This window comes from Pangasianodon hypophthalmus, chromosome 10 (assembly GCF_027358585.1).
Source record: "Pangasianodon hypophthalmus isolate fPanHyp1 chromosome 10, fPanHyp1.pri, whole genome shotgun sequence".
NCBI classification, from domain to species: Eukaryota; Metazoa; Chordata; class Actinopteri; order Siluriformes; family Pangasiidae; genus Pangasianodon; species Pangasianodon hypophthalmus.
Window position 1 is genome coordinate 22,347,768 of NC_069719.1, and position 13,717 is coordinate 22,361,484.

The following is a 13,717-nucleotide window of genomic DNA, read 5'->3' on the forward strand; positions in this document are numbered from 1 at the left end:
ACTGTATTTAGACCTTTAAAATATGTACCTGCCCCAAATTATCAAATGAAAAGACAGTTAAATGGTTAGGACAACTACTTGATAACTACTGCAATTCTAAGAATGACCAGTAACTTGTTAATAGTTCGAATACAGTTTTATTAATCTATGTAATCATCTCATTATTATGAAGGTAATTTTAAAGTACACATTATGAATTCAGAATACATGTGAATAAAAAAAAGAAAACTCACTGAGGACTATGAACTATAAAAATATAGAAAACAAAATGGCAAGTAAATTGCACAGCAGCTATATTTGCATTGGTATTAACTGAACACATTTTACTCTGGAAAAAAAATTAAATAGCTCATTTCTCCTGCCACCATCTCTTATAATGAGCTATAGTTGTGTTCATTGTGCATTTCTTTCCACATCTTTATCTACTGAATTCTTTGCTTGGAAGTTTTTCATTTCTGTACAATTCTATTCATTTTCATAAAGCACAATCTAAGTGTTAACAGCTGAGAGGTAGAATATCAGTTACTGTTTAACAAAAAATACTATTCCTTGCATAAATTTGATGTCCAACAACAAATATTTGATCAAAATGCATATTTTAGTCTAACTTATTGCACTCATTTCTCTCTTGCGCTCTGACAGGCATGCACGCACATCTTTAAAGGTTAACAATGACTCTGTTGCTGTTATGACAAATTGTTTTGCGAAATAGAAATATGCGCATAATCTGTAAATATATTCATAATATTTACAGATTATATAAAATAAAAGTAAAATGTAAGTTATGTGCTGGAGAAAAGCATCTCTTATGCGCATTAAACAGCACAAGCATTCCTGGTATTGTCTTGTTTTTTGGCTTGAGACTTCATAAATGCGTGAGAGTTGGCAACTCTGCAATTGTGACTTTATATCTTACAACTGTTAATTGAGGAATATTTAAATCAGCACACTGAATTGAGTTTGAATAATATTTATGTACACATTATCTCATGAATACCTGCAGAATGCGCAATGACGTGTGTGTTTAGAAAGTACATAAAATAATCATCCGCTGCATTACACTCATGCAGTCACATGTAAATGGATTGTCCAATGTCCATATTACTAAATGTTTGTAATATTATTAGGCTTTTTTTATATTTTATTGTAGATAGTTTTCTCAGAATCACGACATTAAAGGTGCAGTTAACAAATTATCAGACACTATCAGCACATGATATTAATTCTATGTTAAATATATAATGTAATAATCTATAAGCTTTGGCATATTTAAAGATCAATTCAAGACTAATCATTGCCAAGTTGAAGTGGTCTCGAGCAGTCTGATCTGGCCTATGGACTTCTGTGTTCACTTCAAACCAGTTTTTTCTTTAGCTTTAAAGCTTTAAATCTAAGAAAAGGACAAAAGTTTCCACTGGCAAGAAAAGAGAGAATGGAATTCATTCAACACTACTTTGAGGAAGGGTATTCATATTTACATGTGCATACACAAATCAACTTTCTACATTGAAAAAAAAATGCTCATTGAATCCACATGCTCACCTGAGCTGAAGATTGAACGCAGGTTGCTGGCATTTTACAGCAACCACATTACTGCTGCGCTGTTCTAACACAAACATTTTAGCCCTGTTAATTCAAATACTATAGTTATAGCACCTGTACTATGTGACCTGATCACACTCACATTACATAATTCATTCTTGTAATTAGAAACTTGTTTAAGTTTAGCATAAGCAATGAAATCATGTTTTGATGAGAACCGTAATATTTTTATGTAAACCATACATAATATTTTTTTCTTAAATCTAATACATTCTATTTTTTCTCTGTACTGTGTATTGAGCTACAGTATGTTGTTCCATATGCCACCTGATGGGTATTGTGTGAAGCACAACAAATGTATTTAAATTCTAAGAAGCGTGCTGCATGATCACGTGTGATGAATTGCGTGAAACCACGTGGGAAAAACGAGCATTCTTAAAGGCCACATGTGCAGTTTGGCTTATTGTAATTCCTTGCTGTCTGGATGTTCCAGTAGGTGAATAAACAAGCTCCAGTTAGTCCAAAATGCAGCAGCAAGAGTCCTTACTAGAACCAGAAGATATGACCACATCACCCCTATCTTATCCACAATCAAATTTCATATTGATTATAAAATATTACCATTGACCTATAAAGCATTGAATGGTCTCACACCACAGTACCTGAGAGAACTTTTGGTCTTTTATGATCTGCCACGCCTACTTCGATCAAAAAGTGCAGGCTATTTGTTGGTACCTCGAATAGTGAGGGCTACAGCAGGGGGTAGAGCTTTCTCTTACATAGCCCCACAGTTATGGAGCTCAGACACAGTCTCAGTGTTTAAGTCTAGGCTGAAAACATATTTGTTTAGTCAAGCTTTGTGAATAGTTTTTTCTTAGGTAAAGGAGTAGATCTGGAAGGTTCACATAGACTGTGGTGAACAGTTGTGGTGAACTGGGAGGTTTGGATGCTGTCGCACCCCCACTCTCACGCGTTCACTCAGGTTTGTTGATGGTGGAGTAGCTGGCCGCTTTGTGTCCCAGGGCACCCTCATGTCTGTGTCACATTCTGGCTCCCCCTTTCAGTTTTGCTGTCATAGCTAGTCTTCCTGGAGTCCCTGCTTGCACTCTGCACACAAAGTACATTGTCCTTAACCATTGTCCTTAACTCCCTCTCTTTCTCTCTCTCTCTCTCTCTTTCTCTCTCTGTTGAACTACACATGTTACTCCTGAGATACCAGTGATCCTGACCCCTTCTGCTCTCCAGACCTGCCTGATCCATCCTGATGTCCTACTTTTGGTTGGAGTTCTCACTGGTTGGAGATCACTCGCAGCTGCAGGGGGTGGCCCCACATGGACGGCCTGAAGATCATTGGGGGCCATGGGGATGGCTTGGGGATCTTATATGGGGAGTTGTACTGTGATAGCTTGGGACTGCGATTGCTGTGGTGGCTTTGGGTATGTTTTCATTCCAACCGAGAAGGAGTCACACCTGAGGTTTAATCAGTTGATCTTGCCTTTCAAGGAACTATCGCATGTGACTCCTGCAGGCCTTTCTTTGTATTTTTATTTTTACATTTTTTCCTTTTCTTCCCCAAGATCATAACACCTAAATAAGTGGACAACTATGCTATGGATCTTGATGAACCTACTGGAAATAATGATGCATTTTTTCATACAAAATGGTTGCTTTGTTGGAGTTATAAGGAATCAACTTTGTATTTTTACCACTACAAAATAATACTAATGAGGAAGAACTCTTAATACCAAGTAAACAGTAGATTGTATCAGTGCATCTACTGTTATGAACAGACTGATGTTGGCAGTGTCAAAAGATGCTGTATGAATACAATCTAGTCAGCTGAAATAACCAGAAATGGCTAACCGGAAGTCTTACACAAAACATTCAAACAGACCAAGTTCATTGGAATGCTTAAGGTGTATATATCTGCATGTTTTAAATTATCTGCATTCTGTTGCATGTTTTGTTCAATGTAACTTTTATATCTAATAGCTTATGTTTTGTTTATATCACAGTCATTTGTTATTTAAAATTACATAGTCATTTAGCTTATTTTGGACTTATCTAGATCTTATCTCTCTATCTTGTTTATCTCATTTTTGCTCACCATAGATTTATCTAGAAAACTGTTTTTCTCACCTGTTCTGTAGCAACAGGCAGGGCCCAGTCAACTGGTCGTGGATGCATATTTGACAAATCCTCTGTGTCATTGGAATAGTCCATGATGTTGAATGCAACTAGTTGCTAACTAAACAGCCAGAGCAGATACTACTGGTATCCACCACAATCAAACATTTAAAGAAGACTTTGAGAGCAGAAATATAGAGGCCATAGCACAAGATGCAAACTACTCATCAGCAGTAAGAAACTTTACCAAAGTGATGGAAAGGCCAAAGTGTGGAGAAAAGATCTGCTCATGATCCAAAACATGAGCTCAAAGGTCAAGCACAAAGGAGGTACTGTCATGGCTTGGGCATGCATGGCTGCTTCTGGAACAGGCCCACTACTCCTTATTGATGATGTAACACATGATGGTAACAACAGGATGAATTCAGAAGTCTAGAGAAACATTCTGCCTGCCAATTTACAGAGGAATGCATCCAATCTAATTGGGAGGAATTTCATCATGCAGCAAGACAATGACCCAAAACACACTGCCAACACAACAAAAGACTTTATCAGGGGAGAAAAGTTGAAGGATTTAGAGCCAAGTAAATCACAAGACCTTAACCCAACTGAGCATGCATTTCACCTCCTGAGAGAAGCTGCTGTACAGTTTGGTGCACTGAAAAAAGTGAAATAACCAAGTCATTTATTTAAAGGGCATTTTTATATTGGTCTAATCGAAAATCATGATTTCCGGTTTAAAACGGTTTTGTTCAGTTTGGCTAAAAGCAAATGAGACTCCCCATAGAAAAAAATTAAAAGAAACAATTTTGGTTAAATAGTATTTTCGCTTGACGCCAGAGGTTTTCATGTCACATGACCACATAACGTCACAGCAGGTCGCTTCGTATCGAGTTTTGCTGTCCGCCATTACCTTGCTTTGAAAGTGAAGACCTTTTGTTGCACAAGAAAACTCTTTTAAACAAGGTAAGAATTTGAAATTGTGTTGTTTTAAGGGAAACGTGTGTTTGCCATACACAGGGTTAGTGGCAGGATGGACTGCTAGTTTACAGACTGTCTTTGTGAAGTAGTTGTTGCGCCTGTATTACAGTAGTAGCTGTTACGTATTAGCCCACACGTGGTGCGCGCCATTGATTCAACACTAACCGCTAAGCTAACCTAATTCAAAGGACGATGCTTTCGTTGCCTCCATTTGACGCAAAGTTTAAAGTTAACATATCTGGACATAACAGGCTGGGCTCCCCCAACTCAAACACACACATAGACAAGCAGAGCTGGCAGAAGAGAAGTGAGGTGAAGAAGGTGAAACTCCGGACATATTTTACAGAATTGATGACCGAACGCACCTTACCGTAAGTGGCATAAACCTTTGGAGTAAAATGAAAGAACAATTTATTAGAACTTGTAGTTAATAAACAAAACGTAATTTGACAGGCGACATGCATTCGCCTGCCGTGTCTCTTATCCACAGCCGATATGTTTGCAGAATCACCACAGCTCATTGTGTGTTTACCGCAAGTAACTGCTGAGTCTAACGCCATTTCAGACATGCACCCCTTTTTGTTAATCCGACGGCAATTAAAACTTTCCTTTTGTGTTTGCTGTTGTTTCCTGAAAAGGTCGCCATTTTAGACATATTGCTGAAGTTGGTAAGTCCCAAAATGAACAACTGTGAACATTATTTGCATGTATGTTTTAATACAAAATAGAAATGCAGAACGTTAGAGAATAGCTTGGAACTTACCACAGATGTATACATACTAATGAAGTATGTAAAAGTAATTTCAGCTGAATTTGTAATGCAGTACAAATTACATGACAGTATGAAAATTTAACGGCTCATTCACTTCACGTTAGTATTTTTACATTATTTATTTTCATTTTTCAAGAACTGCAAACACAAATTAAAATAAACATAAAGTTACCCACCCAATGTAATGTAAGTTAATTTTACCAGACAATAACAACAAATAAAATGCTAAGTAATTTCATGCAGTTTTAAATATCCTTAAAAAATTGATCTAAAATATTAAAAGTTAAAAGAGAAAGATTGCTGTTATTGTGCAAAGAAAGAACTCACTCACATTTTTTGTGTCTCATACAGCATAAACCTATTCACCTATTTCAGCTTTTGAATAATTGCAGAGTATGCAGATTTTCAGCATGGTGTGATCAAGTCAAAAGATTTATGGAGACAAATAATGATAACTCTAGAAAGAATTGCACATTTAAATACTTTATGACCTAGTAAAATGAAATTAATATTGACTTGATTTGAAATGTTCTATAATTTCCTAAAATGCAAAAAATAATAATAATAACTGACAACAAACATAACTGTTTCTATAAATTAAATGCAAATGTACCATGAAGCATTTTGTAAATTGTATTAAGTGACAAATGGGTAAGATGGCCTTTACATATATATATATATATATATATATATATATATATATATATGTATAAAAATTCTTCCGACGAATATGGAAATGCAAAGATTGTGGTACTTCTGTTTCATGAAGATCTTCTCAAGCTTCTTAAACATTATAAGCTTGAACACAGACATTATGGACACCACCATTCCTATCCATGCATCTGTTTCAGCTGTCCATGTACCTCCAAGACTTGGAATGCACTTTTGCACCACTTGTCAGGATGTCATCAGTCATCCTCACAAACTGAACTGACCACATTTAAATGTCTCTTATGCACATTTAAATGTCTCTTATGTCAAAAATAAGATCTTACACACCACACAGTCATAATGTAATATATAAAGTAATAACATTTGTATGTGCTTTTTTATAGATCAATGCTGAATGTCTGAGAATTACAACCATTCCACTTCAACCACAATTCCTGGCTTCTTTGGACAAGAACCACAGCAATCTGATTGAGATCATCAGAAACAAGGGAGGAGTTGTCAGAGAGAAGACCCAGAATATACTGAAAGTTCTTGATCATGTATGTACTTGCTCAATACATCAAAATTAGCCTTATATCACATAAATAGTATCACTGTAAATAAAAGCAATGGTGTTCATTTGGTCAATACATTTGATTTTGAAGTTAGATTACACATTGGAAGATGTACTACATTTATCTTCTGAGTTTGACAGGCCTTTTAACTGGTTTGCCCAAAGCATTTGTAAAGCACAATTACTATAACTCCAATTACTATAACGCAATTACTATAACTCCACACCTATTTGTGTATTGTGTAGTGTTCGCATCTTCAGTCATGTTGCAAAAAGTTGGTAATGCAGCATAATTCTGCATTATGTGTGTGTGTGCACTCTCATATAGAGCCTCGAGGTGAATCTAAAAAGTGTGTCTGCTGAAGTGCCTCATTGTGTACCTTGGAGAAGACATGGACAAAATTATCAAGGAGTATCTGGTAAGTAGTTTTGCATTAATCACTTAAACTTTAGACAAGATAAAACATTGAATATTTAAACTTTAAGGCTCATATCCATGGTCTCAGGACTTACAAAACTACTCAGGCTTATTGTGTAATTGCATATATGCCTATGCCAGTGGTCCCAGTGGTCATTAATCTGCGCAATTTTTTAGAATTAAATATACACTATATAGTGTGGCTATACTGTATGTGGCTGGAACATATTAAGATATTTTAATTACAGTATAAAATATTTGTCACTTCAGAGTGTCACAAACTGCGGGGTGAGAGATGGATGCAAATGTAATGTAATGCAAATCCATCATGCAAATGACAGATGCAAGCTTGGCCTCGGGCAGGAGCTGGACATGGGGAGCCGTGCAGTCGGCCTCTGGCAGGAGCTGGACATGGAAGGCCGTGCAGTCGGCCTCTGGCAGAAGCTGGACATGGAAGGCCGCGCAGTCGGCCTCTGGCAGGAGCAGGACATGGGGGGCCGTGCCGTCGGCCTCAAGCTGGAACAGAACTTGGGAGGCTGTGCTGTTGGCCTCTAGCATGAGCCGGTCGTGGGAGGCTGTGTGCTCGGCCTCTGGCAGGAATTTGGCGTGGGAGGCCACCCCTTTGGCCTCATGCTTGAGCTCTGCAGGTGAGGCCACCATGTTGTCCTCTGGCTGGAGCTCTGCAGGGGAGACCTCCTTGTTGGTCTCAAGCTGGGGCTCTGGAGGTGAGGCATACAAACTTGGCCACACTTCCCAGGCTGAGGTTACCTGTGGCGATTGGGAGCTTCGGCCATTGGCAAGCTGAGCCAACAAACTGGGTCAACATGAACCCCAGCCACTGTCCCTCTTTGGGTTTGGGGTAAAGCAGAAAGAAGAAAGAGGAAGAACCCATTCAGAGGGCTTTCAAAGCCATCGAATTAAGCCGGAGTATCGATGTCCAGCCACTGGAGAAAGCGCACTCAATCAAATGCCAGCACCGTCCATCCAGCGAAATACTCCTCGTCCTTTCCTGCTGCATCCATGATTAGTCGAAGTATTCTGTCACGAAGTGCAGGGTGAGAGACGGATGCAAATGCAGTAAAAAGTTTATTTAGAGGCAAGCAGACAAAATCCAAAACGTATGGCAAAAACATAGTCAGAAACAGTCAGAGTCAAGCGATCAGCAAACAGGCAAAACAGGGCAAAAACCAGAAACACAAAGCCAAGAACAAGATCAAGATCAATAACTGGAAAAGCAAGACACAAAACAAAACGGCTTGGTACAGCTCAGGTGGCAAACACTCAAACAGTACTTTGCCCCGAACAAATTCACATGGGGGGTTTTAAATACACAGACTAAACAAGGGGAAAACTAGAAACAGGTGTGAATGAACAAGACATGTTAGGGGGCAACCCGTGACAAGACAGGGGCAGAGACAGGACAGAAACCAAAACAAAAACACATATGGCAATGTAAACAACATCTATGTCAACCCGGAAGTACGCACTGTCACGCTACAGACAGCTTAAGCACACTGAGCAGCAGCAGCAAAATACTTAGAGGAGCCTGTTAACTCTGCTGGACTTGCAAGGCATTACATTTTCACATCACTAGAACCCCAATTTAAGTTTTTTATTGAGATTTGATTGGGAGAATTGTGTACATAATTTTTTATATTGGTGCATTAGACACTTGTTTCATCAGAATAACTTTCTAATGAATGTCTTTTATCAGGTTGTTCAGAAGGACGAAGCTGAAATGGAGCTTGAGAGGTGTACAATGGCAGTGTTTGTCATCAGGGAGCAAGGAGGATCCTCTCCAGCCACCATGAGTTACCATTAGTTGCACGTGCATGCACTATATTATTTGGCCTCATCTACGCTCTAAACATGAGCTATCCAAGTGAGCTCAAAGACACTTTTGATGCGCTGCAGAAAATATTCATGGAGATAGAACCAAAGAAAATGACACGCAGAGTGTGCAGTCTGAGTGGCAAGCTCTAAATGTTGGATTAATCAACAAAAGACATTTGGAAACAGCATGTTGTTTGTTCATAGATTGTTCATAAATCTATGAACCTTTGTTCATAGATTGAACCCCCAGCAATTGAACCATATTTTTCCTTGGTTAATTTTTTTGGTTTCTCGCATTTGTAATGGTTCAATATAATGTGACATTCATACATTCTGGTCATTTTATCAAAGGATAGCCAAGTTTTAACACTGTTAGAATCTCTATTTTTACACTTCTTATACTTTAAAAAAGACATCACAATAAACATTACGGTATTTTGAAGAGAATATTCCTGTCTTTATATAATAAACTAAATTAAACACTGACTAACAAAATTTGAAAATTCTACTTTCATATTATAGCTAATTTAGCTTTTGTTTATGTTGAAAGTTGTTAAAAAAATGTATATTGACCTACATTAAGTAACCTTTTGGCTTGTGTCTAAAGAAAATATATTGATTAAGTATATTATTAATAATATTAAGTATAATTTCTAATATTAATTAGAAATTATAGTTTCTACAGAATCAGAAATCTAACTTGAGACAATTTAATAAAATTGCCTGTAGCAAAATTAGAATTTATTTTGTAATTAGTTTGTTCAAAAGTAAAAACTATAAATATTAGGTTATTCCAGGAAAAAAACCTAATAAATTTGGGTGTAACAAATTAGAGTCGGTCTAAAGCGTTTTTTTCAGTGTGATGTCAGTGGGTAACCAGCTTGATGCAGATATTGCAAGCAAGAGATATGAAACAAAATATGTGTTATTTAATTTAATTTACTTTTTAGACTATCTATTATATAATTCTGCCACATTCTAAGTTGTTTAACACATGTAGATGTAAATATCAGGAAATTAATGCTGAAATTCTGACCCATTGTCTCATATTCATCTTTTGATCTCAAACTCAAATGTCTTCAGTGCATATGGATGCTGACCCCAAAGATGCAGAAAACATGACAAATGCATTGCCTTTTTTTTCCATAAAATTGCAAAATTGTCATAACTAATATATTTCACATATTTACGATGCATACTGTATAATGTATGTATAACATGGACTATTGTAACAAAATAAGCATGGAGTTAGGTCAAATAATGTAAATATGTTTATAACTTTTTTTTTTCAAGATGCCCCAAATTATCAAACATGTAATTAAAAATGGTTTCAGTGAGTCTTGACAAAAGGGTAAGCTATGCTTCTTTGAAATATGATGTGAAATGTTTTCCTTAATCAGAATAATCTGAATAATCAACACCTATTCAGATTTCAGAATGTACTGTGTTGTGTTGGGGTATTTGTTCTATTAATGACAAGAAAGCTTAGACAAGATGGAACTTGTCTGGAAAATCTGTCCCAATATATCTGAATTCACCCAAAATTATGCTTCTCAATAAACGTAATGGTAACATGAAAATAAAATGGACAACTGATAAACCACAGCTGAATCTCTACTACTAGATATTATAATTACTGTAGAACAGTGATGTCAAAGAGGTGATAATTTCAGCTCAGGCCAAAATTACATTTTGGTGTGTCCTTGTCGGGCCATAAACTAAAGCTAATTAATTTCCCACCAATTCTATAAATTAACTTTTATGTCAGTAATGTAAGACTATGTCAGTAATGTAAGATCTGAAAAGTGAAAGTATAACGTTTCTAAAAATATAAGGAGTGACATTTGGATCATTCAACTGTGTTCACTATTAGCTAAATATACTGACTGACACATAATGCTTATTAATTCAAGGGTTTTTTGATTGACATATAACGCGTGTTAGATGAAAGTGATCACGAATATTATTTTTATCAGAACAGTCTACATGGTTACATAGCCTAGATAAGTAGGCCCATAGCTAGACAAAAAAAGAGCCATTGTCCAGCACTGCTGAATATGAATTATGAGGCTTCACTGGATGCTTAAATACACTTGACTATAACGCGAATCATGAATGCTGCGTGGACCATACTAGATCAAAATAAAATAATTAAGGACACATTTATTGCAAGACACCTGAAATGACGAATAATCATTATCATGTTTATTTTTGTAAGACTCCATTAGTAATACCTAGAAACAGCAGCTGAACTACCCAGCGGACGTGTTTTTGTACAAGGTCATGGCTACACTTTACAGCTAACATAGACATATTTATTCTTACCGTACACTCCCTGGCAGAGAATGCCCTTTAGGAACACAGCTAGCAGCCACAGGAGAGCAAAAACTACATCCATTTTTATGTTAGTGTCAACATGTCCAATCCAGGTTCTTCGGACGCAAAAAATATTTGAAACACGGCACGCGCGCTCTTTACGTCTCGCCCAGTTTGCCAACACAGCGGAGATGCGAAGGGATGCAGGAAACGATTCTATTTACCAAAGACGCTATTTTAAATGCCATGTTTTAATATACGTCTATGGATTTGGGTTTTCTTCATCATATATTCTTGACAGTGTTAAAAAAATAAGCGATTCACTATGGTGGGCAAAGAAAACGGGCACACAAGAATAGCTACCTCAGAAGGAGCTTTAGAAAGGCTTTTTTTTTTTTTTTTTTTTTTTAGTAAACCGCGAAGTCAGTGAAAATAAGAACCGGCTTTCGGATCCTTTCGTTTAGCGCATAAAGGCATCCACCGCATCTTCACCGTAACCCACCGTAAGAACGAAGAAATGTAGGGAACAGGCCAAAAACAGAAAGTGGTGCTCAGAAGAAACCTCCCTCACCCATACATAATCACAGGACACAGTCGCGAAAGGCGAAGCAATGCAGGCAACGAGGTCACAAAGAAAGAAGCGTTATTATGTTTCTAGCGTTATTGTTACATATTTTTGTAAATCCTGGTATTAAAATTTGGAAGACGGTAGACGTGCGCGTTGCGCTATATCCAGCGGCCTCTGACGACGTCAATATTACGCGTGAGCGCGCGCGCGCCTCTCATTGGTATGACGAAGCGCTCGCGGGGAACCACGCGAACTCTGCGGTTAGTTTTACACCAGATGGAGCTCATTTACTGGGGCCTGTAGCCTAAAGGCTGATTTATGCTTGCTGTTCGCTACGCGTATGAAAGATGGCCGCCGCGCATATCATGCGGTCACTTGGCGCGTCCCTTGTGCACGTCCTCAGAAATTAACGCGACGCGTCCGCGAGGTTCAATCCCGACGTAAATAGCGGATGCAGTATAGCACCATGTGACATTTTGTCCCCAACTGACTAAACAAAGTAACATCCCAGATAGCCAACGACTCTGGGCAAAAGTCGTTTTCAGACCTGCAGGAGTCGGCTCGGAGTTGCTGTCACATAGCGAGGTCGCCACACTGAGCTGGCGAGGAGTCGCGCTCTGACACAGTGACACACAGCGTCGGTTTGAAATGGTGATCAACTTCAGACCGACTCTAGTGTTTGTTCCAGTAATCAACTGCGCTGAATGCAATCATCTGAGGGGGACACGTCTGCACTTTTCTCCTTTATATCAGAACGTATTATACTGTAAAGCTGAATCAAATGCGTTTAATCACTGTTCTAAAGTATTACCCCCGCAAGCCTAAAGATAAAAAGTATAAATGACCGTCAAGACAACACATAACGTTATTTCTAATTTTGAATACTTAAGTTCTAAATCAACAACGTTTTATTCCGTTTGGGATGACTGTATGCCTGACCTAGTGGGTAAACTATTATGCATATGACCAATAAGTCAGAACAAAAGTACCGTTGTTTTCCTTTAACTAACCATAAACATCTCAGTACATACAAGACATATGGATAAAACAGTGTTATTGGATATTTCACGTTGTAATTGGCAGAGATGTACTGGCAAAGTACAGTATGTGTAAGGACCAAACCACAGACCTACAGTTCTAGCTCCAGCCACCATTGCACCCTTTTATCTCAGATATGTTTAAGGGAGTTTGAATGTATTTCCTTTTATTTTCTTATAAATAGCAACACACCATTAATCAATGACCTGCACACTTTCAGCGCAATACTGATTGAAAAAATTTTAGCATTTCACCAGAGTTTGTGTGGAGGCATTGAATGAGGTAAATACATGGTGTCATCATGTTAAAACAACAGAAAACCGGTTGCAGCTTGAGTATATACACTAGAAACAAACAAGCAACGTTTCAAAAAATATCTTCATCATGTTTGTATAAAATAAATTGCAAAACGTAATAGGTTTCTAGGCTATACAGTCCAATACCAATTGCTCTGTTAGTCATGTGGCTATGGAATATCTTAAGGCCTGAAGAAAATGTAGCCAAGAGGCTGAACATTCATTATATTTGCCTTTACATTTATGGCATTTGGCAGACACACAAGCATCTTAGAGAAGTGCTTTGAAGTCTCTATCAATAAATACATACTAGTTCACAGACTAAAAATACCATCAGTATAAAAACTCTGTTGGGAAGGTTATATAGTAAGAAAAACACACAGACAACACACTTTTTTAAATTAAAGCGCTAATTTAAGTACTTCAGGAAGAGGTAGGCCTTTAGACATTGTTTGAAGACTGCCAGCAGCTCAGATGTTCGGACATCTAGGGGAAGTTCATTCCACCATCTAGGTGCCAGAACAGAGAAGAGTCTTGATGCATGCCTTCCTTGTACCCTGAGAGATGGTGGGACCAGTAAAGCAGTGCTAGACGATTAGAG

The 13,717-nt window shown here is 37.7% G+C and overlaps 1 protein-coding gene across 8 annotated transcripts in view; it reads right to left on the minus strand.

Annotated features, from left to right (window-relative positions):
* Positions 1-12,321, minus strand: part of mdga2a (MAM domain containing glycosylphosphatidylinositol anchor 2a) — a 308,605-nt gene extending 296,284 nt beyond the window's left edge. For 7 of the 8 annotated variants that reach the window (XM_053237457.1, XM_053237455.1, XM_053237467.1 and 4 more), the window contains exon 1: positions 11,224-12,321. In XM_053237457.1, the coding sequence (XP_053093432.1) occupies positions 11,224-11,296 (73 nt within the window). In that variant the 5' untranslated portion in view covers positions 11,297-12,321. The remainder of the gene's footprint in view (positions 1-11,223) is intronic. The other variant, XM_053237458.1, reaches the window with a different exon arrangement.
* Between the last annotated feature and the right edge of the window lie 1,396 nt (positions 12,322-13,717).